Source organism: Plecotus auritus (genome assembly GCF_963455305.1).
Source record: "Plecotus auritus genome assembly, chromosome: 3".
NCBI lineage: Eukaryota > Metazoa > Chordata > Mammalia > Chiroptera > Vespertilionidae > Plecotus > Plecotus auritus.
In genome coordinates this window covers 33,277,917-33,304,846 of record NC_137772.1, presented here as the reverse complement: position 1 = coordinate 33,304,846, position 26,930 = coordinate 33,277,917, and the positions used below count along the sequence as shown (strand labels likewise).

Here is a 26,930-nt window from a genome sequence, read left to right as displayed (position 1 = left end):
CCCCAGCATGCTGCAATAATTTCAAGACTTCATTTATCATGCTCAGAATCTCAAAGATAAGAACAGGGCCAAGGAGTGAAAACATGAGCAACCAATGTGGCACATATAATACAATACAGCATTAGTGGAGCTTGAGGCTTCACAAAACCCACTAGTAGCTTAGCCTCATTGATTTGAGAAGGTCATGGTCAGATCAATCTGAATTAATTACTGAATTTAGCTATTTCCAGTAAATGCCATTAATTCTTAACCTATACAGACAGCAGAAAAGAAATTCAGCAAAATGCTGAAGGTTGTTTTTTTCTTCAAGATTTTTGTTTTAAAACTGGATAAGAAAGCATGTAATTGCACAATCAATACAAAATAATGGTACATAATTAATACAATAAATAGCTACTTCTTAAATACTTAAAAGTAGCTTTCACTTAGCAGGTATATTCCTTGCACCTCAATGTTACTAACAAAATTTGCAGGCCGGTTTTCAAAAGATAATGTGAAGAATATTTCCTGGTTATGGCCAAATTATCAAAAAAATCTTAATTAGTAGGATCTTATTTAATGCCACTTTTTACTATATTTTGTAGAGGTTTTAAAGGTTCAATTTACAATGTAGTTTCTTGATTTTTATTCTTACTTACTTAATGCCAGTAAACTAAAATATTATACTCTTTGACTAGAAGCCAAGATGAAGACACAGACAAATGGCATTACAGTTTGTAAATCTAGGAGATAATAACATTTCCATTAAAAAATAACTTAGATTGTAGAGTTTTAAAATGTGTGACATTTTCCCACATATTCTGTATTTAAATTTTTTTAATCAGTTAGAGGAGAAATGGCCCTGTGTGTCAGTGTCATTTACAAAGAGAGAGACAAAGAGAGGGAGGGGGGGAAGATACCTTAAGAGAAAGGTCAGGCCACACCTGCTGTCAATGCCCTTCCTCTCCCGACTCTGGGGCCCGTGGCATCTGACACAATGACCACAATGACAGAGGCAAATTCTCTTTGGCAAGAAAAGGCTGATCACTCAAGTTTCCTAAAAAATGACCTTCCCTGTCTCTCCCCCAGATATAAAATCCCTAATTTTGTGGAGTTCCTGAGCTCCCACAAGAATTCCAAACCAATGGGCGCCCACTTGGCACCCTTAAAAGAATAAACAAGTCCCCAAGTCAGTGCCTCTCTACAGGAAGCAGCAGCACCTTCTGTGAAGAAATAGATGAAAAGCAACCACACCCCAGCCGTTGGATATTCCATGTAAAAATTCCGTTGATTGATTGGGTCCAGAATTTCAGAATAACAATATGGAGTGAGAGGGAGCCAGCTCTATGTCAGGGCTCAGGAGGAGCAGAGTCCTGCTCTGTGCATGGAAGCTCCCTCTGTCCTTCAAAGTTCCCTAAATACACCCCACGGGCAAAGCCTGGCCACCCTGCACTTCTGGGACACAACCACGTAAAGTCACCCACTGTGTACGGGGTATCCGATGCCAGGAAAACGTGACGTGCCATAAATAAGGAAACAGACACTGCTCCTTATAGCAAAAGACTCACAACGTAATAACTGCTGAGCAAATGACAAATGATTTGCTTCTGAGCTATGGTTACCTACACTCGCCTAGAACCCATACTTAATTATGTGATGGGACACAGGAAACGCCTCAGGAGAGAGGTGCCTGTGTCAGGAACGCAATACTTGACAGCATAGAAAATGACGTGTATATTCTTATCTGTCACTGGGTGAAGCAAATTACTTTTTAAAATATCCAATTTTAAACTAGACTCACTGAGTAGATTACTTTGTTTGAAGCCTACCTGACATGCAGAATATGTTACATTCATCCCGTGTAGACACCTGTTTTACTCCTCGCGGCCCTTCATGTCTTCCCACCATGAGGCATAAAGCCTTGAAGGGAATGCGTCCCCAGAGTATGAACAGTCCTCAGGTTGGGGAATTTAATTTTAAACATTGGAAAGGTAGACACTTTGGGCTAAGAACATAACCTCACAGCGGCAAGTAAGTGAGATATGGAAGGAACTGAATGGTGATTCCCATGAATATTTTCATAATTAAAATCTATATCTCCCTCCTATTCAATTCTTGGTACTTACCCAAAAGTAAGACGAAAGAAATGACACCTAACCAATTGTCACTAGGCCAGGGGCAACCATCAGGGCAATGTTTCAGAAAGTCGGGCATGATTCCAATGAAGTTATTTAATACTAGCTCTGCCCTCCCAGTCCCACAGAAAATTTCACAAATAAAATATAAAGAACTGAATAGATTTGTAGATGGGGCGGGGGGGGGGGGGGGCGGGCGGAGGGAGACAGTGAGGCAAGAATCACAAAAGTTCTCAGCCATAATTGTTTTAACTCCGGGGAGAGAGACCAGATGGCAATTGGGACTCAAGAAACTTAAATTTTCACATCCGCAGGCTTGGAAAACGAGTGATAAAGGAACCTGGGAGAATGCTGCTGACTCACAGTTCCTCTTTTTCTCAGCATACATCATTGAGAAAGTATTCAAGACTGAGGAAATGTCTACTTGTAAAGCAATAACCCATTATGGGCCTGACCTTCCTCCACTCCAGATTAATGGAGCGCTCTGGCATTTATTGCATACCACAGCTCCTCTTGGAAAAATAACATTTTATTCTAGAAAGGTCGGCAAAGCAGAGCATTGAAGTACCCCCTTTCATTTACAGGAAGACCTGAAATCAGAGGATAGCAGGCATTTAGTTCGGAATTCTAAGTTATTCCTGATGCAGGCCTTCAACTCGAAATTGGAATGTCTAGATTCTTCTCCAGATTGAGAAACAGACACCCAATCACAAGGACACGAATAATCGCAACTATCATGCATTTCATCTTTAGAAGACAAGTCTGTTAAGGCGTGTCCTATGCCCCAAGAAGCAGTAAAAAATAAATTCCATCCTCACGTAAGCTCCCAAGCTCTCTGTTCCCTGCCCCCCCACCCCACCCCGTGATGTCCACACTGCATGTCCCTCCACCCAGACCGCTGCCTCTGTAAAAGTCACGAGAGCGCCTCACCTTCAAGTGGCTGCTGGCTCTGATTCTACCCTCTCCACTTGGTCCTCCCATTCTCCCTGCCCAAGTCCCACAGCAGTTACCTCCAAAACTGCTGGTCCAGAAAAAAAAAGAAAAAAGAAAAAAAAAAAAAAAGCTTGAAGCCAGAGGGCAGGGAGTGGTGCCACCAGACAGCAGGGTAAGGGGTGTGGGAGGGTCCAGGAAAAAAAGTGTGTGTGCACGTGTGTGCATGTGGGTGCATGCCTATGTGCATGAGTCTGCAGGCATGCAAGTGAGAGACAAAGAATGTGTGTCACAAGAGATGTGCCATGAGGCATCGGAAAGTAAAATAGGTTTACCTGTGCAGGTGAGCAGAGAGGAAGGCAAGCCAGATAACTAATGGGAAAGGATTAGAAATTTGCAGTGGGAGAAGGATAAAAAGCCGAATTTTTTAAAAGAAAAAGGGGTGCAGCATGGATTGTGTAGCCAAGAGTGATGTCCCCCCAGCTCGGTCAACACTTAGGGTGTTGACTGTCAGATCTTCAGAATACCCTGCGGAAGCCAGACTGCCCTGTGAGGCAGTGGGGGCATCCACCCTGAAATCTGGCTTCAGCTCATGTCCTCCTGGCCCTGGACCCACAAGGGCTTAAGGACTGGGTTCTCAACAGAGACCAGCAATCGAATGTCCATAAAAAAGAAAAACATTGCCCTACTTTATGACTCCCCAGTCATATTTCAGAATGCTATTATTAGCCTTTGCTGGACGTTTGCCCCAGCCATAGATTACTTCTGCCCTGGCAGGCTAGGCATTCAATGAGCTGTCAGGTCACCATCTCATGCAAAGAACTGTGTGTCTCACATCCAGACAGGATACAGCAGCGCCCAGGAGGCTAGGATGCCCCCGCTGGGCCCTTCTGAGATGGCAGGGTCACCGCCTGTGTGGTCTAGAATTCGACAAGGTGATGCTTGCTCTTCACCAAGTGCCTCTGTGTAGCTGAGACACCAAAGCTCTGGCCCTCCAGCTCCTTATGGGGAGAGGTGGAACCGGAAACTCACCGCCCACCTCAGCCAGGGCAGGAGGGTAGCCACAGCAATGTTTACAAAATGCCATGAACCAGGAGAAAAGGTGCTACTTCCAATGCAGAAGAAAATATATAATTCCCTGGCCACCAGGGCCGGCAGTCTAAGAACAAGACTTCTCTAAGCCTTGACCATGAAATTCTGATAAGATGGGAGAGAAGAGGCCCAGCTTAAGGAAACAGCAATTCCCGAGGGCTCAGAAAGACACACCTTCTGCTTTTTGCCAGCCAACTTCACTTTCATGAAAATATGCTCTTTAATGATTTGGGGTCTCTTGTGTAGAAGTAAAAAGATAAGTTTGGGGCAAAGGGGCAAAATCGTCCCTGGCAGTTTCCCATCCCCAATCAGGGAAACATGATGAAAATTAGGGAAACAGAATTGGGGGGCCTAACTCACGTGCCCTTAGTGTGCTGAATTTTAGGTCCCTGACCCACAACCCCAGCTCAACTCTGATCCCTACGGGGCTCACTCTCACGACACTGCCTTCTTTTTATCCCTCGGGGCTCAGTGCTCAAATGGGGGTTTACTGATGCTGTTCCTGGTTTAATGTTTCCCTCTGCCATGGGGCTGTCTACTTGTCTAGCTAACCGCTGCCTAAATCCAAAAGGAAGAATGGGATGGAGTGAGATGGTGGACATAATCAGCTCACTGGATCTATTACAAATACATTTAATTCCTTTACCAGTCTTCTAGGGAAAACCATTTCAAAAACCAAGCATTTAGCCAGATGTTGAGACCTCAGAATCCACATCAACTGAAAGCCTGGGATTTCGTACCTAGAATCAGTTGACTAACATATGGCCCTCACATGTTACAATGAGGCATCCATAAAAAATTACTTAGACAAATCCTGGGATCTAACCAGACAGGTATAAGAGATTCAGCTCTCATTCATTACCAAACGCATCTTTCACTTCTGTAGGTTGGCCTGGAAGCATTCTGGATGCCACAACCTCACACTGATAAAGGACAACTCCCATTGAAGGACTTTACACCAGGAATAATTTCATGACAGCATTGTAGAGATTAGCCAAGAACCGTTATCAGCTCCTCATGTTGGATTTTCATGTGAAGAAATCCAGAGTCAACAAATTTGGGGCCAGATAAGCATTAGACCTTCATAAAACTCTGTGGTTCAGCAATGGAGGCAGGCTAAACCTCATGGACGTGGGTGTTGGGTATACCTTTAACACATCTAATGGGTTTGCCAAAGGGGACAGAAAACAAAGGGGCACCACTTCCCCAGGCATCTGGTTTGCTCCTTACCTCTGACTAATTCTTCCTTTGTTTAACTGCACATTGCGCTGAACCACTTCACAGGCATGCGGGTTCTGGCAATACCATTTTTACGGGTGCAGCTCTGCACGCCCACACTACATCATTATCACCATCATTACGTGCCGTCTGGAAACCAATTCTGAAAGCTCATGATGTGGCACCAACACACAGGAGGGAGAGCCAACGGCCCAGGTTTCATTTGTCAGGGTTGGTTTTAAGCCTTCCATCTTGAATTAAAACATGCAGGCTCATTCGCCTCCTTCTATTTCTGCCAGCCAATATTTTAGGATCATATTTAGAAAAAATAACTTTTTTCCTGTGAATAGTCAAGACGAGGACTGTCTGGGCCCAGCATCACTGACGACAGCGTGCACTCATGTGAGGTGTTCTGGGCTTGAAAAGTCACAGGACACAATATTCCATCCAAGACATTTAATTTTTCTACCCCTCCTTCTAAACACGGGGGAAAATCAACTCACTATTTTTAAAGCTACGCTTGAGGAGGTACGTTCCAAATATAGTTGCAAATCAAAAAATGTAGATTTTTATCATTGTAATCTATCCTAGGTTTAACGGTCTCAGAAGCACATGGCAGAGGAGCAGGTTTTGTGTGGTGGAGAGAAATAAGAAGATGAGATGGAAACTGGGAGAAGTACAGCTCACTGTTGCCCCGTGGTGTGGAAGAGTGTATATTTCAGTGACATCCAATGGTGAGCCTTATGTGTATAGCAAGATAAACCCACTTTGCATAAATACATGTCTAGTGGCTGCCCAGATATGATGTTGATATTTTGTCCTTGAATTCAGGCATAGATTTTTAAATCCTTTGTTTTTAGAGGACTACCAAAAATACAAAAGTAGGTGAATGTGGAAACCCATATTGTTTCTCATGACGAGACTCTGCCAGATGGTGATTCATGTCCAATATGTGGAAATAGGAAATAGGAGACATCTGGAAAATATCTTGGCATTACAAGACACCACAAAAAAAACATGGATTAACCAAATAACCAGCTCACATGCCACCGGGTCCTGTGGTAAGCACCAGTGGCCCCAAAGTGGTTTAAGTAGACACTCAGGAGTGCTTACATCCATGATAAGGCAGAAAGTCAGTGACATTTCTGAAAGGTTCCCTTTTAAATAATATTTAGAACAAGAACAGTTGGCTGGGGGAGGAGAGGCGTTTGGACAACCCTTATAACTATATGTATGTCAGAAAAAGCAGATAACAACAGAAGCCTGCAGAGGTATTTGGGATGTTAGGGAAGCAAATAAAAGAAGAGGTGGTTTTCCTTATAAGTTAAGGGATAATGATTCTGGAAATGGAAGATAAAATCACGTTGACTAAAAATTGGATGATGTTTCCAGACAGACCTCCCAAGTGAGTACATTTCATTTTCCCTCTACCAAAAGCTTCCAAAAGCTACAAACACACTTTCTAACAGTGGTGCTATGATTCTCAAAACATCCTAACATCTCTTTAACTTAGGTCCCAGGAGAGCCTCTGTCCCAAGTGGACCAAGCCCATTTCCCTGGCCTTCTAGTCTTCCTCTGTGAATTGAGAGTCAGCCCATTTGTGCCTATGTCTTTACATCTAGGCATCCGTCCAGGACTGGACCAGCAAGCAAACTCTTTCCTGATATTTATCACAACTTTTCAATTCAACTACTGCTAAAATGACAGGTATACACAGATGATATTTTAAATTTCCTAAGTTCTTTTATGTATAATACCTTTCACTTGATCCTATGGGCACTAGAAACTTTGAGGATCAAGGTCATTTCCCTTTTTTTATAGGTTAACTTGATTAGAATGACTTGATGAAATACCCTCAGCTACCAGATAATGGGCCTCACCCTGGAATCAAGGCTTTTACTCAACAAAACATTCTTTTCCTGAAAGCTGTTCCTGATTTGAGAAAAAAGTGGTGTCTGTGATCAACTAAGTTGGGGGAACTGTACCCCAGAAGGTTCAGAAGCTTCTCAAAGGTCCTAGAATGGAAGCAACAAACATCCACTTAACCATCACTTAGTGTTGCCCAAACTTATTTGTTCTTGGAACGTTCTTCCATATTCCGTCCCAAAAGAAACATCTACTAACAACCCCAAAGTGGTCTGAGGATCACAGCTTGGGAAGGGCTGAACTAGACCCATGTGACTTTTGTGAATGCTCTAAATACATAAAAATAAAGATATCCAATCAGTCTCACAAATATTAGAAGTAATTTCAAATACACTTGATGCACTAACTAAACAAATTTTAATTTTATTAAATAAGCCTCCTAATATTTTATACTAAGTAGCAGCTTTTACTACATTTTTACTTTATGTATTTCACTTCGTGGAAGTAAGGAAATGGAATTTCTTTTGAAATAGACTAGGTTTTGAAATTTTCACTAATTTAAATGTACTACAGTGCCTCTCACAGAGTGCTTTATATATAAATTATTGTTCTTAGTAGTAATTCATTATTAGTCCAAATCAGTTCATTGAGCCAAAGTTTCAAAGAGTCTACACAAAAATATTTACTTTCAGAAAAAAAAATTAAATATCCAGGAAGAAATATGATACCTTTAACATTCAGAACAATGGTTAATATAATTTAATGTATGGGGAAATTTTTTCAGTATCCTGATAAAAAATAATAGAAAGATAATCTTGTTCTTTAATGACCCTTGAGGACCCTAATCTATAATACACAGATACTAAGAATAATTTGAAATGAAAAGAGAATAACTACTTGATAAAGTATAACATAGAAAGCACTATTCCTGTTAATGATATAGTCTTTGACTATGTCCAGAATGGATCAACTGTATAGCTATACTCACCTCCTGAGAGATCAAGGAAACATGCCCATTAAGTAACAAAGGTTACTGCCTTGTAACCAGAGTGAAAAATTCCCTACAGGATAGAGTATATGCCAGGATTTCCTGAAGGAAGGGAGTGGAGGGGCTGATCCTCACTATGTACGTGCTCTTGCATCTCTTGAAGCAAGCCTAAGAAATCCTCACTTCCGCATGCCCTCCACTCAGGGTTTTGTTCTGAATGCTGTACAGAATAAACATGCCCTGAATGGCATGGAATAAAAGCTGGCTGTTCTGGGATAGGCTTCCCATGACCTCCCTCAGGTGGAGATGGGGCTCAGACTTGGCAGATGACCTCTGACCTGCTTCATATTAAAGACAAGGTAACTCCCTGTGGTTATTTGTTTAACCGGGTGGAGGCCCTAATGGATGCTCCCCTAGAACAGGAACTGGGAGTTCTTCCCATGGTCCCACAAGAACAGGGTCATTTCTTTGTGGTCCTCCAGCAACCCTTCATCACTACCCGTTCAGAGAAAGGCTTCAGAAGGTCTGCATGCCTTGGCAGGTGGGCAGGGGATCAGCATATACACCATAGATTCAGTTTTAGAGCAGCAGGAGCTTGCTCAAGACTCGAGGATACTCTGAACGACAAGTTCATCGTGTTGATTCTCTCAGATCTGGATCTTCTTATCTTGAAGAATGGAAATTGATTAGAGCCATGATAGGACTTAAATCCCATTAATCACATCTCATTTGCTATAAGAGATTGGGCTAGTGCAGTGGCTTTTGATCCAGGATGACTTTACTATCTGCTCTCCCCAGCTCCCAGGAGACATCGGCCACATCTAGAGATATTTGCAATGAGGGAGGGAGAGTGCTCCTGGCATCTGGTGGGTAAAGGCCAGGGATGCTGCTAAACATCCTGCAGTGCACAGGGCACTGCCCACAACAAAAACATTTTTCTATCCAAAGTGTAACAGTGTCAAAGCTGAGAAACCCTGGACTAGTAAAATGGGTATAAACATAATAAGCATAAAAAGCTTTCAGTACCATGCCTGACCCTAGGCAGAAGTCCAATATACATCAGTCCCCTACTCTTTCTTGCTCTGACACTCCAAAGCCAGGATTTTTCTCTCCTGGACAAAATCTGTTGTATATAAGCAGGGGCTATAATTTAATGTTAACACACAGACAGACAGGTGTATATGTAGGAATGATGTCGAATATCTGTTGACTGTGTCAATGTATATAGCAGCTAAATAGCTGGTAAAGCTACAAATCAGTTACCATAATAAGAGAGAAGAGTATCCTGCACAAACTTAGTGCTAAAGCAACATTAACTTCTTTCTAGATCTCCAGGGCCAGAAACAGAATTACTTCCAGATTGGCCAGATTTCTCCAACCCTTTCAAATCAGATAAGGTACACATTTTAGGCAAAAAGACAGAAATTCCATTTTTGAACTTCTCCGCCTTGAATACAATCTTGGACTATACTCTCTGATGACTATATTACTGCTGTGCAGACCCGGCGTGTGGAGAGGGACTGTGATTTATAAACCATCTAATTAGTAATAACAGAATAATGTGCTTCTTTCCCACGTTGTTGGCAGGGATCTGGATATCAGCAGGTTAAAGTATTCTGAGAAGATATGAGATACCCACGCAGTTCCCACCACTCGTTAGAATCACTATAATTTTGGTTAATTAAGACTCTGTGCTTCCAAGACTATGTGGCTTGGGAATGTCCCTTTCAAGAGTCAGGAACTATCAAACTTTTTCTATGGTAGCATCTATCAACTGTCCACAGAGTTGCTTTCTCTGATTAGTGTAGTTCAGTTCAGCCATGTGTCTTTATGCATATGTGTGAGAGGTGACTCTATTCTAATCCAAGCAAGTCTGGTGCATTAGTGAACCCAGAATTTGCCTGGATCCTACTTGTCTAAGAAGCTGTCCCTTTACTTATGGTTACAGGGGTGGGCAAACTTTTTGACTCGAGGGCCACAATGGGTTCTTAAACTGGACCGGAGGGCCGGAACAAAAGCATGGATGGAGTGTTTGTGTGAACTAATATAAATTCAAAGTAAAGGAGCGGAGGAGAGAGCAAGAAAACCGGATAGAACAGCCGGATCCGGCCCGCGGGCCGTAGTTTGCCCACGGCTGTTCTAGGACCTAGAATCTAGGTTACAGGGATCAATCCCTTCTCAGACCAACTGCAGCATTTGTTTGCTCTTTCATTTCTCCTAGAACTTGATAATTCACTCTTGTTATTGATTTCATGTGCATATGTCCTACCTCTCTAGTTTAACTTGAAATTCCTTTTTTTTGGACATTCCAGGGTTATAGAATATAATGACAGCTTTACACAAACATGGACTCCCATGGTTAAAATACTTGAAAGACTTCTTATGCAAACTCTATTTTAGCAAAATATAAAGTTAATTTCCAAGTATTTAGCAGTAACTTCTGGGAAAGTGTAGCCTTTCCAATCATCTCAAACAATTGAGAAAATCAGGTTATCAAGCAAAAGAGGACCTTAAACTTTTGGCTATTTCTGAATAGACAAGCATTCAAACCCCTAATCAGTTTAAGTAGATAACATTCCTACACAGCTGAGGCATCAGGAAGAACACAAAGCCATTGTGTACAAACCCAAATTAATTACCTAAGAGAAAACATCTGAAGAGATGAGTGGCCAGCCAGGGAAGTAGGAAAATAAACAGTTCAGCATAGACGCTAAAATCCAGTGAAAGACTCATGAATCTAACTGTTGAACTCAGAATAAGATACCTGGTATTATATTGATGACTATGAGATTATAAATTGACCAAGGATCTGCTGCATTAACGTTTACTTAGCTCTCTAGAGAATGTAAGTCATTCTGTCAATTAATCACATCTCCATGGAAAGCAGGACTTAGCCAAAAGAGATTTGGCAATTTGTACTGGAGATATTCCAATTTCCACTGGTGGATTCTAAACAGCCAATGTATCAAAGTGTTTTTCAAGGAGATGTGGAAAAGACATGTCTCAGAAACAATGATTTCCAAATTTCTAAGGCAGTAACACTCTGTCCCACTTAAGTAACTTTACTTCTCTTGGGGTTATATGACTCCTATTATCCTATTTTTTAATACAAGGCAAAATTTATTTAATTTGTGGATATTTGAGAATAGCAAGAAAACTTCCATGAGAATTAAAGACATTTGTTAGTAGCTCAAAAGTACATCTGCAACTTGAACCACTAGATTTAAATTATGATTCTAAACCCTTTATTCCTTTTGCATTTATACCCAATTAACATGTCTAGGACTTGCTTTGAGAATGGGTTGGAGTTGGTGGCAGTTGCAAAAGACCAACTTCTCTCACTGACCTGCCTGCCAGCCAAGAACAAATTTCTTTGTTGTCTGACCTTGGGAAGAGAGAAATGAAACCAGATCTGAAAGCTCAGTCAAGCTCTAGGTGTATCACATCATTAAACTAATTATTTTAACATCACTTCCAAGACAATTAGTGGAAGTTTAAAATTTCCTCTTTCCGTGGGAGGAAGGGCCGCTTCCTAGCTCATGTTATGTGAACCACGGGACCTGAAATCTTTATGCTCAAGAGGACAAAAGATAGATCTCTGCTTTTGTTAAAAGGATATAATTCTAAACCAGTTAGCTATGCCCCTAGATTTCAAGAGGCCTTCTGAATCCATTCAATAACTAGTCTTTGAATGGATTAATTTATAGCTTCCCTTGAAGTTAAATAGTCTTTATTTAATAATAACAGAAAAAATATTGAAAATGGGCAATGAGAGAGACTGTTGAGGGAACAAGGTCAAGCCAGGAAAGATGCAGTCGGCCCAAAATACTGGATGTCTGATTGACTTTTTAGGAAATACAGAAGTCTACATCTTTTATATATATATATATATATATATATATATATATATATATATATATATTATTGATTTTTTACAGAGAGGAAGGGAGAGGGATAGAGAGTTAGAAACATCGATGAGAGAAACACGGATCAGCTGCCTCCTGCACACTCCCTACTAGGTATGTGCCAGCAACCAAGGTACATGCCCTTGACCGAATCGAACCTGGGACCCTTGAGTCCGCAGGCCGACGCTCTATCCACTGAACCAAACCGGTTAGGGCCAGAAGTCTACATCTTCTATCCAGTCCCAACAGGAGCTCTGTGGTTCCCCGATTTCAAGGCTTAGGCAGTTGCAGCAGTAGGCTGACCTGAACCCTCCTCACAAGAAAGTATCAGCATCGAAGGGCACGTCTTCTCCCTCGACACTCTCCTGCCCTTGACCTTTGCAAGCCCACATGGAAGCAGGGCCCACTGCATGTCTCCATGTCCCAATTCACATGGACCTGGGCCAGAGGAAAGGAGAGGCCACAGCAAGGGCTTCATCAAGGCTTAGTTTTTTTTGGGGGGAAGGGAGGAAATGTTTCAAGACCCTTTTCTTGTGAGGTTGGGTGCCAGGTGCTGTCTATGACTCAGATGTGACCCTGTCTTCTCTAAAAATGTTGGGATAACTCTGAACTGAAGTGGGCAAAGTCCCCGACTAGCTGTCATCAAGTTATGAAAAAGTCAGCTGAAAATATGTGGAAAGCTATACGTGGATAAATCTACTCTATTATATATCAACTAGAGGCCCGGTGCATGAAATTCGTGCACGGGGGAGGGGGGTGTCCCTCAGCCCAGCCTGCACCCTCTCCAATCTGGGACCCCTCGAGGGATGTCCAACTGCCTGTTTAAGCCCGATCCCGGTGGGATCAGGCCTAAACGGGCAGTCGGACATCCCTCTCACAATCCAGGACTGCTGGCTCCCAACTGCTCGCCTGCCTGCCTTCCTGATTGTCCCTAACTGCTTCTGCCTGCCAGCCTGATCACCCCCTAACCACTCCCCTGCCAGCCTGATTGATGCCTAACTGCTCCCCTGCCAGCCTGTTTGCCCCTAACTGCCCTCCCCTGCAGGCCTGGTCCCCCTCAACTGCCCTCCGCTGCAGGCCTGGTCACCCCTAACTGCCCTCCCCTGCAGGCCTGGTACCCCCCAACTGCTCCCCCTGCAGGCCTGGATCCCTCCCAACTGCCTTTCCCTGCAGGCCTGGTTGCCCCCAACTTCCCTCCTCTGCCAGCTTGGTCACCCCTAACTGCCCTCCCCTGCAGGCTTGATTGCCCCCAACTGCCCTCCCTTGCAGGCCTGGACCCTCCCAACTGCCCTCCCTTGCTGGCAATCTCGTGGTGGCCATCTTGTGTCCACATGGGGGCAGGATCTTTGACAACATGGGGGCAGCCATCTTGTGTGTTGGAGTGATGGTCAATCTGCATATTACTCTTTTATTAGATAGGATAGAGGCCTGGTGCACGGGTGGGGGCCAGCTGGTTTGCCCTGAAGGGTGTCCCGGATCAGGGTGGGGGTTCCCTTGGGGTGTAAGGCGGCCTGGGCGAGGGGCTTGTGGTGGTTTGCAGGCCGGCCACGCCCCCTGGTGACCCAAGCGGAGGCCCTGGTATCTGGGGTTTATTTATCTTCTACAATTGAAACTTTGTAGCCTGGAGCGGAGCCAAGCCTTCTGCTTGCTCCATGGCAGCAGCCATTTTTGGGGGGGATTTATGTATCTTCTATAATTGAAACTTCGTAGCCTTGAGTGGAGGCCTAGGCCGGCAAGGGCAGGCGGAAAGTTTGGCTTCCTCCATTGCCGGGGGCAACCCTAGCCTCCTGCTCTTTCCAGCTCCGTGGCTGCCACCATTTCTGTTTGGGTTTATGTATCTTCTATCATTGAAACTTTGTAGCCTTGAGTGGGAACCTAGGCCGGCAAGGGCAGGCGGAAAGTTTGGCTTCCTCCATTGCCGGGGAAACCCAAGCCTCCCTCCTGCTCTCTGTGGCCGTAGCCATCTTGGTTGGGTTTATTTGCATATTCGCTCCTGATTGGCTGGTGGGCATGGCTGGTGTGCGTGGCTTGTGGGTGTAGCGGAGTGATGGTTAATTTGAATATTACTCTTTTATTATATAGGATGGGTGGGTTTTTGGTAAAAATTAAAATAAATCTGGCTAGAAAAGGTATGGACAGAATAGGAAGTCTGAAAACCACCAGAGCCATGCAGGGTGCCACCTGGGCCTGCAGCTGCTAGACTGGAGTGGAAATCCAGGTGGACCCTGTGCCTTTCAAGAGAGAGAAATGCTAGCTCTGCCGGCCCCTCTCCAAACCCTGATGCTTTACCTTGCAAGAAAAACGTAGTGCTGATCTAGGCTTTCATTTCCTATTGTTGACAACTGAACGTTCTACTTTTCATACTTTTAAGGATTTTTTGTTAGTTCTGTGTGCTTGTGTGTAATTCAAGCTAGACCATTTTTAAAAAGGGGGGGTGGGGGATCATTATGGTATGAACATACTTGCCTCTACTTTAAAATAACTCTTGAAAATGCACACTGGACTCAGCTAGAAAAACTCCCCAAGGAGAGAATGGACAGCCCCTGAAGATGAATTAGAGGTGATAAAGTTGATAATGAAAGACATAAAAATGTTTCCTTATCCTCCATTTATTCAAAAACTATCCAGGTTAATACTAGTGTCAACAACTGTCAGCATATTTTTTAAAAGAATAATGTTGGCATTTCAGCAAGTAGTTAAAAAGAAATAACTCCATTTTCTGTAAAACAGAATTCACTGAATTTCAAAAGTGTGAGTCTGAGACCCCATACACCTTCAACAGGCCATGAGTGAGAGAAAAACGCTCGTGCTAGGCCGGCTGACACCTTCAACTCCCCGAAAGCAGGCAGTGGTCCACTGGGGCTCACTCCCTTCCACACGACCCCAATCGCTGAGTACTCCCACATGGGAGGCGGACTGGTTTATTGGCCATGTTTTCCCACTGCCAGGCCTGGTTTCCATGGTGACTCCCAGACAGGTTTAGGATGCTGCACTATCCCTGCGTAAAAACCAGATAGGCAACTTCTCTCATGTCTGAAAAGCACAGATATGACTTGCCTTTCAAAGAAAATGATCCCTGGTGCTTAACTGAGAGGGAGGAGAAGTGCTTGCTTGGAAAAAAATATTTTCATTTTACATTTGGGAAACAATAAATATTTACTGTTTTGTAAATGAATCTAGACAAGTATGTTATAAATTAAAATCTAGAAATCAAAATAAACAAACAAGCAGAACAGAAACAGACTCATAGATATAGAGAACATTTTGATGGTTACAAGATGGGAGGGGAACTGGGGAGATGGGTGAAAAAGGTAGGGGATTTAGAGGTAGAAATTGATAGTTATAGTGTAGTCATGGGGGTATAAGCAGAGCATAGGGAATATAGTCAGTAATATTCTAACAACTATGTATGGTGTCAGATGAGTATAAGATTTCCGGGATGATCACTTAGTAAGTTTTATAATGTCTAATCACTGGGGTATACACCTGAAACTAATATAATACTGTATCTCAACTGTAATTGAAAAATAAAAATTATTTTTTAAAATGTTTAAAAATACTAATTTGAATAGAAAGCTCACAGGTTCAATAAAACTTTCTTTTTTATTTTTTCAGAAAAAGACTAAGTTTAGCTCTTATACATTAATTCCAAAGAATACTGTTGACTTGACAGACTTTCTTCCAAAACACTTGTTCCCTCTAGAACAGGGGTGGGCAAACTTTTTGACTCGAGGGCCACAATGGGTTCTTAAACTGGACCGGAGGGCCGGAACAAAAGCATGGATGGAGTGTTTGTGTGAACTAATATAAATTCAAAGTAAAGGAGCGGAGGGGAGAGCAAGAGAACCCTCCGCTCTTTTGGCTCTGCGGGCCAGATAGAACAGCCGAACGGGCCGGATCCGGCCCGAGGGCCATAGTTTGCCCACGGCTGCTCTAGAATCAAAAGAGGAAAATGAACCAAATCCCTTTTCCTACATTAATTGCCACTAATTAGTACAATCTTTGGAGAATAACTGTTAAGATTCACAGCAATAATGTTAAACCTGATTTTGTTTCATTTGTATTGCTCTGGGGAAATTATTAAAATAGTAATAAGGCTTTAACATGAAATGATGATTATTTGATGACTTAAAAGTAGTTGCTAATACATTCCACACTGATGGCAATTCAAAAGGAATTGTAGTTACTTAAGTTTTGGCTACTTACCTTTTGTCCCTTCACTCCCTGGCAGTCACATTTCCCACAGCCGGAGCCAGCACATCCACCACCCTGGAAGGAAGAGAAAAAAAGTCTTTAAATAGAAGAACTCTTGCAAATTGAGGTCCACATCTGAAATGAAATGATTTTGGCATCTTCGCCTATTAATGGGGAAAGTCCTACCCTGTTATTATGAGCACAGTCTTAAAGTATGTGACATCTAGATTTGCCCTAATGGGGCTGTCACGTATTTGTCCTATGGTTCATCTCTCTTGACCTAATAGATAGAAGAGCAATCCTGGAGTAGGACACATCAAAGCATAACTTAGTCCAAAAAGTGAAGACTGTCACTTATACTTTTGAAGTGGACCTTCTAAGAGATTATGTTAATAGGACACAAGGTGATGAAAATGTCACACTTCTGATTTAAGAGTTTAAGACGTGAGACCAGGGACGGTGGCTTAGGAGGGCAGAGTCCATGCTTCGTCCCTCTCATTCCCAGGGAAATACAGGCATGCAAAACAACATTTGGGCAAAGACGAAATAAATGAAGGGGCTCATTTTTAATCCCAAACCCTAAAGAACTGATTTTAAACCCAATTAAAGTTTGAATATTCAACTAAAGAACATTCAACAACAAAACGTCCCTTGTAGTTCATTTTTAGCATGTAAATCAATGTTAAAACTGCATAGAAAAGAATTCAAGCATGTAATAAAAGCTAGAGAAGAAGGGAACTAATGTGTTCAAGTGCTACAGTCAGCTATCATCCCCATTTTACAGATGTGAAAACTGTATTAGGAGGCTTAATATAACATGCAAGAATGAGGCTGAAATTAGAACCCAACTTCCATTATGTAAAACTTCCAACACAATAAAAGGTAAACATATGACGGTACCTACATAGAGTTGCAATTTCCATAGAAGAACCCAAATTTTAAACCAAAACAGGCTGAGGTATTGTGGACAGAATATAAGAGAGTATGACAGAAATAATTTTAAGGAGCCTATAAGTCTGAGATAAAATGTGTAGCTGAATTTTGTTTCAGATGATACGTTTCATGAAAAGAAAACCATACTGTTAATCATATTGTGATCAGGTGAAGTCTATTTTTTAAAACAATATACTCATCTTGGCTCCATTGCCATGGAGATCTGCATAAAACAACTGCATTTGAAGATATTTATTTTATTCGTGAAACCTAAACAAGTCCCTCCAAGACAGTAAGCTGTTCTTAATTTTATATTTTGGAAATGGGGACAATTGACAGCAATCCAGACTCCTGAGATTATGGTTCTGTTTCTTTCCCTGGCTCACATTTTGGGCAATTGTTTAATCAATCCATGTTCGTTTGCAGTTTGCTTCACATTCTGTGTTTTGGTGACGAAACACATGAGGCTGAAATCTTAAACCTGTGCTCCGGAAGTTTCCTCCAAAATGCACGAATACAAGTACTGAGAGACTCAAGAGGTATGCCTCCCTCAACATCACCATCTCTTGTCCAATCCCCAGGTGAGCACTGACTGCTCACTACGTGGGTTCCCATAAAAGGTTGACTACATGCCTCTACTGCAACATTTATCATGTTCCTTATAGCCCTTTACATATATGTCTCCCCAGTACCCCATGAGCACTTTGGGGGCCGGACCAGACCCTCTCTCTGAGACTACACTGGTTGTAAAACTGACATTAGGAAATGAAGAACACCACTAACTGAACAATGGCACATCAATTGTTAGATCTACCCAATTTTAGAATTTGTAAAACACCAATGAATGGGCATCTCAGAATTGATGAAATAGAGTAGTAGGTACCCGATTACTGTCGTTTTGTTGTTGGTGGTGGTGGTGTCCATTTAATCAACCTTAAATAACAACGATAGACAATAATCCACTGGCATGTCAAGTCACAGTGTATTACTGCATAGCATCACTGTGGGGGAAAACTACAAAAAGGGAACTCAGCAATGATTGTGAGACCATTCCAGATTCCCAGATTAGACAAAGAAGAGTGGAGGTTCTCAGGGGTGCATGGGTCCCTGGAGTGCCCAGAGCGGCTAGGTGAGTCCTCAAACCAGGAAAGCCCAACAGGTGAGGCAGCTTCAAGTCACAGGCTCCAGATTGGCCTCCCCTCTCTTACTACCTCATTCCCCACAACTTTCCTGCTTCTGAGCCAGGTTCAGAAACAGTTCTGCTCTTTAAACTCAGCTAAACTCCATTCCACTCTTTCAGGTACAGGAAGGAAATAGCAACTAGGTGAAGGCTCATTTATTTGTATAGTCCGCAGAGGAACTGTCTACCTACCACGCAGACTCAGCTGGCAGAAAGCCATCAACAGCCTGAAGCAGTGTGGGCTTTTCTACTCAGAGTTCAATAGCATTTCTTCGAAACTTCCAATTAGGGAATCCAATGGCTTAAGACAAAAAGGACTTTCTGGTAATTCTGGGTTTTTCTCTAGTAATTCCGGGTTTTTCTCTACTAATTCTGGGTTTTTCTCTGTTGATAAAATCTCAGAGGCTTATCTTAATTTAATTTGAGGGAAGTTATAAAAATGAATTTCCTGGAACTGTTCCCTTAAGCTATCAGTAATGCCTTAATGACAGGGGACCCCAGATAAGAGGTTACAGGGGCACAGTTGTGGATGTTGAGGTCAAGATGCTTCATGAGCCTTTGCTACAGAAACATACCCAGTCTGGGGGTAACAATCAGTTTTGCTTTGGGCAGCACTTCAGTTCATGACAAACATTGGGAAAATCTAAAGCGAAAAATAAAGGACTGCCCTGGTAGGGTAGCTCAGCTGGTTAGAGCGTTGTCCAGATACGTCAAGGTTGCAGATTCGATCTCTAATCAGGGCATATACAAGAAGCAACCAGTGAATGCATACATAAGTAGAAAAACAAATCCATGTTTCTCTCTCTCTCTCTCTCTCTCTCTCTCTCTCTCTCTCTCTCTCTCTCTCTCTCTCTCTCTTCTCCCCTACACCCGCCCTTCTCTTTCTCTCTCTCAAGTCAATCAATAAATAAAAATTTAAAAATAAATAAAGGACTACAGCCTTTTTTATAGGCTCTATTATAGAAATAAAGGACCCCCATCAGCTTATATCAAGCAAGATTTTCTCAATTCTCAGACCAAAGACATTCATGGCTCCTTATCTGCTTTATTCATTTGGGAAATTTTAGTACCAATTCAGGCCCTAGAAGGCAATTCCAAAGAATCAATAATTCTAAAAACATTTAGATTATGGTCAACTTTTCAAAACAAAGGGCAATTTTTTAGACCAGAATGTTTGCTTTACGTTCTGGGTGGCCTAGTATGTAAATACCTATGTAAAAAACTAACAAAATAAAACCTAATTTTTAGAAAGCAAACAAAAATCTTAAACTGCACATTTACTTTGCTAAATAAACTCTATCTTGAAATATCACTGTTCTGGTCCTTTATAATCGCTGTTACATCATGGCCCATGCTGGCTATTACCTTAGCACAGATAGGTATTTTGTGATTAAAGAACACACTGCTAAGAAGAACACAAACGACACTCTAAACTTCCCCTTTTAATCAGGTGTCATGCATGATTTTGAAATAGTTAATTAAAATAAAAGCCTTGAGTAATGCAAATTTTAATCTTCTGGGTGAATTACTAGAATGACTATATTGAAAGGGCAAATAAACTATATGTGTTACTCAGATTCACAATTTCTTTGGTGACCTACATGTTAAAGGCTATGTCATAAATTTCTTGACTTCCTGAGGAATTACATTTTGCATCTGGACCTCTCAGCAATATTAAAAGATATATGCAGTCTCACAGACTCAACAGCTCCCTACTGGCTGCACATCTGAGGGAATTACGAGGCTGCTCATTTTTCCCAACATCTGAAATATATTGGGCCCCATCAACTAGTTCCCATCTCATCTGTTTCAGATTCTAGAATGGGAAGAACTTGTACATTTTGTGAAGTACACACACTTTCTTTCTGCCTTTCCCTTCACTGGAGTGCTAACGTCAAGTAAATTAGCTCCAAGTCCCTACAGCAATGCCTGTGTTTTCTTCCCATAAGGCCATTGCTTAACCCAAATTGTCATGGCAGACGAAATCAGTCATGAGGAATGTGGCTGAAGATCCCAAAGGTCAAAGAGTTGTGAGTCTCAGTCTCTCTTATAGAAGTAGACCAAGCATGTCAAACTCAAAGGCTAACACGGGCCAAATAAGGCATGCTTGAAGTAGACCACTGATGGCCAAAAGTTACGTGGGTCACCCAGACCAATGGGGAAAAGAGAACCCTAGAAAGTGCTTGGGAAAACATTGTCATTCATACCCTTAAAACTGTAGAAAAACTTAACGAAAACCAGCTAATAATTTACCATGAGAGTAGAATAAATAACCTCCAGATGGAAGCTGAACTCAATTAGTTGTATTTGAAACAGAAAAAATGTATCATTCTCAGTGACCTCTGTCAGATATACATGCGCACACACCTCTTCAATAGCAGGGATCAACTTGAAACACAAACAAATAATACAATCCGAAAGGACTGCGAAAGGTACAACAAACTAACCCTTAAAGTAAATAACTTTTAAATTATGTATGAGTTTCGTTATACTTTTCAGGATATGATAAGGCAATTCGTATTATTCAAACTTTCTTTCATGCCCCAATTAAAGATTTTCAGAGAGTCAAACCATCAGCATTAATCCAATAAAGTATGTTAAGTTCTAAAAATTCCCAAGATTTACGATATAGAGCATTCGTGCCAAAGAAGGAAGGGAAATGATGGAGGTCAACAACTTTAATTTGAAATGAAGCCTATTTCCGGTCTTTCTCTGATCTACAGACCAACAGGGAGTTCTTCTCAACATTAAAGTGTGTTCCACGTGGTGCAGATGCAGGAAGGGGAAGGTTGGCCAATTCTGTTTGGAGAGTACCTTTTTACTTAACTAAGGGACACCAACTGGTGTGTGTGTGTGTGTGTGTGTGTGTGTGTGTGTGTGTGTGTGTGTGAGAGAGAGAGAGAGAGAGAGAGAGAGAGAGAGAGAGAGAGATAGGGCACTACCATGCCAATTTGTTATCTGTGACACATCTACTGTAGGAATGAATGAAGCAGAGTGAAATCCTGAGTTTTCTGGTATTTTTTTCCTGCTTCTGATGGGAGATAGGTCTTTAAGTCACAGCGTTTAACAATTTTTATGTGTTTCATATCCCACCAAATAGGGACATGTGGAGATCTGCCAAGTTTAAACAGCTTATCTTTCAAATTCCTTTTCACATTCCAGATGCTGTGCAAAATGTCAAAATAGTTTTGTGGTGATATTACTGCCCCAATTTTCTCTCTGGTGGTAGCACTTCTTCAGGGAATCTTTTTGAATAAGTATCTATCCAACTAAAGGAATATATGGAGACAAAGAAATATATATTAGGGCTACTTGAGCAGAAATTAAAAGGGTGCAGAAACCAAAGTGAAACTTTCAGACCCACCTGGGGGGATTTTCAAGAGGGCTGACCACTCTGGAAAACCGTTTGGCAGCTCACCACTCACACACGGCTTCCCCAGTAATTCCATTCCTGGTGGATGCCCCACAGTGACGCCTGCTGGCGTGCATCAAAAGACATACTTATGTTTTTTTATTACTAAAACTATCTTAATTAAACTATATTTGTCCTTATCACATACTGCTGGAGTTTGAGCTTTTCAATTCTATCATTTTAAATTATATTTCATTACCAAAACATGTTGGTGTGGTATATAAAAGATGACCATCAAAAACAAACAAAAAACAGGCAACACTCTTTTTGGATAAGAAAACATCATAAAAATATAGAGTATATGTAGAGGATTTAAGTATTTATTTCCTAACTTCCACCTTGATTGTGATTTTAACTAGCATATGCTATTTTTGGTCATTCTTGTTTTAAAATTTTGTTTACTACCATGAGGTTCTGGAAAATGGCTCGCTACACCTCCATGCATTCCCACCCTGAGAGGACTGCCCTGAAAAAAAAATCTTAAAACTTTTTCAGCAGAAGAGCACACCATATGGTCCCACTGTAGTCAGTCCAAGGACAACTGAAACTATCTTTGGTGAAAGAAGTCAGAAGAGTGGTGACTTTGGTGAAGTTGACTAACAGGGGTACGAGGGAGGTTTCTGGAAACATTCTGTGCTTCATCAGGGTGGTCATTACATGGGTGGGTGGTTTCAACTGTAAAACCATGGAGCTGTGAACTTACAATTCTGTTCTTTTTGTTGTACTTCAATTATTTAAAAAGGCATACTCCAGAGTGTTCATAGCAGCACTATACATAGCTGCCCCAATTTGAAACAGTTGAACGGATTAATGCACACTGGTATGCATTCACACACTGGAGCCGTCTACACACTGTGTATACCCTGGCGATAACATGGATGGATCTCACCAATGTAATACCGAGCAAACTGCAGCCGGGCGCAAAAGAACACACTGGGTGATTCCATTTATGGTGACATAAATTTCAAAACTAAAAAAAACCAAGTTGGATAGTGGTTACTCTTGGGGGCTATTAGAGATGGGAGGAGACCCAAGGGTTTTCTTGGCTTCTGGAAACACTCTGGCTCACGATCTGGCTTCTGTTTCATGGGCGGAGCTCCCTTTGCGCTAGATGCATTGAGCTGTGTATTTCTTTAATAAGATGTATCTCCCAAAAAGTGTGCATAGAATTTTAAAATTATTTTAAAAAATAGGAAGCAAAATAATGGCCAAGTGTTGAAGTACAGATAACTATTTCTTAAAGAGCTTACATTTGCACAAGATTTTTAAACTTCCAAAAATAGGCTTGGCATTGCAGATTTAAGGGTGCTTAAGAGTCCATGTGCTGGTTCATTATTACATTATCTTCATTTTGTTGTGGGAAATGTAAGATAGATGTGATTCAAAAGATGTGAAAATAATTCTTCATCATTAATTCATCAGGAAGGAGAATTTAATTAAATTAAATAACCTTTCCGTTTCATCCAATCATGGAAAACATGAAAACAGAACATACTTACTACTTTTTAAACTTATTTCTGCCCTAATTTGAAAACAACTATGAGTGTTGATACATTCTTGGCAAAAAAAAAACACACACAAAACACAAGTTCACATGAAACATTGGAGAAACAAACTGAACTTCTGATGAGCGGCATCTCTCTCTCTCTCTTATAGTGTGACTAAGGGTTGTGCATGTGAAATGCACGCTGGACTGTTTCTCATTAGAGACTGACTCTTCAGGGCCTGCGCGGGGCTCCCAGCAAACAACATGCGTTGATGAAATAAGGGTGTTTGCTTGGCTCCTCTGACCATCAACATGTGATTGCAGTTCTGTTCTTGCTTTCCCCCATCGGACCTTTTTTGTTGACTCGCTTTCATTTCTTTTCTTCCCTTTCCTCCATTCAGTGGGGGTGGACATTAAACATCCCTGCCTAGGAATAGGCTGGGCTGTAGGAAATGACAATGAGGCCCAGCATTTCACCTCCAGGTCACTGGTCTAGTCCAGCTGCAAACAGATGTGACTATAAGTAGTTGCCATGTGACCACAATTCCATTGGCTGTGTGTGAAACGAGTTGGTGGGCTGAGTGTGTCCACTGGGACCCACGGGTAGAAACGCTGCCTGGAGGTTTGAACTGGGGGAGTCACGGGGGCTCTCCTGGTGGTTGCTGACTCACTGACCTGACGTACAAATGCAGAAGAGTTGATCTGGGCAAGCTTCCAGCCCAGGGGTCCTCCTACGCTCCCTGGGAAGTTCTCCCAGAACAAGTGACTGTCCATGGCAAAGGAGTGGATGTAGAGACTTTTTGGCCCTAGGTGAAACTCAACTTTCCTAGTTTCAGAGGAGAAATATTTCATCAGTAAATTTCTCACCTTAGCTATTCTCTCCAGGTTTCCTGACCTCTTTTCTCACCAGCTCCCCCTTTCCCCCCATACAGTCTTCACCTTTCCTTCCTTCCCTCCAGTGACCCCACCTTCCACACTGACTCATCCCATCAAAGATGCTTTAACGAGAACCACAAATAAACATTTTCCAGCCACTCTGAAGAACAGCAAATTTTACCCAGCCAGGCATAAAAAAAAAAACAAAAAAACAGTTGGACTATTTCTTCCAACTCTGGAAAAATGTGCAACTCCTCTTTTGGGTTAGAGTACATGGAGCTCTACTAGTTATTTTTATTTCTCATCTTTCCTCTCTCTATGGCTTCAAAATACAAACCAGTCTTTGCTCCTTCCCCACTCCAGTTTAGCCACTGCCACTCAGATATCCACCTTTATTTCAATCCCAAGTCCAGCTCTCACAGGGTACATCAGCAGGAACAGAAGCTATCCCAGGTGGGACTGGGCCATCCATCCACTTACGCTTAGTCTCAGTGCCCAATTTGACCAAGAGGATTATAGGATTTTAATGTCTATTCTGCGCCTGGCATAGGCCAGGCTCCCCTAATGCAGAGAATGCAGAGATGAACATGGTACCGAGTGGGATGAGGAAATGAGAAATTACAATACAATGCGCCCACAAGAGAGGTGAGCAGTCCCACAGACACGCCGAGGAGGGAGTCTTAGGCCCTGTCCAAAAGACACAGATCGTATTGGAGTAGTGAGAGAAGGTAGGCATGGGGAGGAGGCATTACTATAAGAGGCAAAGGTGAAATAAAGCATAGACCAAGAGCACACAACACCTGGCGTGTGGAACACTTGGTGGGCACAAAAGGGACACTGCCAGCAGTCAGGACAGAGCCAAAAACATTTTTCAAAGGGAAGTAACAGGGGAGGTTGGCGATATTGCTAATCTTGGAAGAAAGTACTGATTTAAAATATTGTTTCAGAAAAAAAAAATGGTAATCTTGTTACCACTGGTTTAATTAAACTGTTTTTGAGTTATGTGAAGTTTTTTATTCCAATGTCACACTGTGTATTTCATATTCTTCAAACTTTACTTAACTCATGATTACATTCATGGATGCAAGAAATAATGTAAATCCTTATGCAAGAAATATTGTTGATCCAGCAGACAATCCCCAAACTTCATCTCAGCTAATCATTTCAATCTCCTCCCCCATGAAATGTCCAACTAGAGCTATTGACCTGAACATAAACTTGCTTGATGTTCATGTACTGTCCTAGGTGATGGGAGGGGCCATGAATAAGATATGGTCTCTTCCTGCAGGCACTTTCTAGTCTAGGAGGAGAAAAATATCTATAAAACTGAATAACTTGGGAGGGTGATTATTACTGCTGCTATAAAAATACAAGGTGCTTAAGAAGGAAAAATTATTTTGGTCTGGGATAATACACTGAAAGAGATAAAGATGGAAGAAGAGAATGAGCATTTGTTTAGTAACCACACCATGTCAGAGACTGGCCAGACACTTCATATACTTCATAGAGGTGGCAGATGCACGGAACCCTGAACTCTGGGTGAGATGTCAGAGCCTGGGATGGCAAACATAGGCATCTCAGAGGGAGGAAGCAGTGTGAACCAATATGGAGATGGGAGGTACAGAGGATTGAGATATACTAAGAAATCTCCAGAGGATTGAACCACAGGAACATATACTGGTGCAGAGGAAAACACAGATTTCAGCCATATGATGAAGGGTTTGCATGCCACTCTAACACAGCTAGACACCATGCTCCAAGATGGGGAAGACATACAATATTTTCAGTACCAAGGAGAGTAAAACGGATATTCTTTCTTGTTGGATAGAATCTAATCATGCACTATGCATCAAACAAGTACATTATAATATTGGTTAATTTGCTGCTACTTGCATTGCACAGAGACTATACACTATCCTGTTATGATAGCAATCACAGCTGTTCACCTTTCTTGTCAGATATGGGACACGTTTCAGAAAAATATGCATGTTTAGGCCAATCCCAGCCAGTCAGAATGAAGCTAAAGTGTAATTTTCATACCTGCACTCCGTCTCAAATACCAGACTCATTTGTAAAGACACTTTTCAAAAATAAGTGGCAGGATCTGCCCTCTTTATAAATGACAGATTCTAAAATGCTGCAGTACAGTTCTTCAAACTCAGAGGAATCACTTTTGGGAAACATCAGACACACACTACCCTTCCCCACCAAGGATAACATTACTTGCTTTAATCTTTAAAACCAAGTTTGAAAACTCAATCAAAAAATGTAAACACATTTCATGGAATGAAATTTCACATAATAAACGCTATGGAGTAACGAATACTCCAAAAGGCAGTGTGGCAATGCCGCTCTGCATTCGACAGAAGGTCAAAGACCCTCTGGGATATGTCTATGTGACCTCCTCCAGCAGGGCCACAACTGAAACCTTCAATAAGTTCATCAGGCCTTTATGGAAGATAACAGATGGTGGACCCAAAATGCTACTTTGCAAGCCATAAGTGGTGCTTTCGAATAACCTACCTAAAAACACAAGTACTACACTTATGGTTAAAGAAGAAAAAAGTGGGGTAAACCACAGAAGGAAGTTAAACTTTTGCTGGTCAAAGCCGTGGTTTCCCAATGACATGCTGTGGTATTCACACTGTGGGTGTGAGATGATGCCACGAGATACCTCTGAGGTTCTTGTGAAAGTCATCATTTTCAAACCACACTTCCCCACTATATTCCCGAGCA

The 26,930-nt window shown here is 41.9% G+C and overlaps 1 protein-coding gene across 2 annotated transcripts in view; it reads right to left on the bottom strand.

The window, feature by feature from the left end:
- COL4A1 (collagen type IV alpha 1 chain) overlaps positions 1–26,930 on the bottom strand; it is a 140,231-nt gene that overhangs the window by 65,020 nt on the left and 48,281 nt on the right. For both annotated transcript variants that reach the window (XR_013960181.1, XM_080661168.1), the window contains exon 2: positions 16,320–16,382. Coding sequence is in view for 1 of the 2 variants with exons in the window: in XM_080661168.1 (XP_080517294.1) it covers positions 16,320–16,382 (63 nt within the window). In the remaining variant the exon portion in view is untranslated. The remainder of the gene's footprint in view (positions 1–16,319; positions 16,383–26,930) is intronic.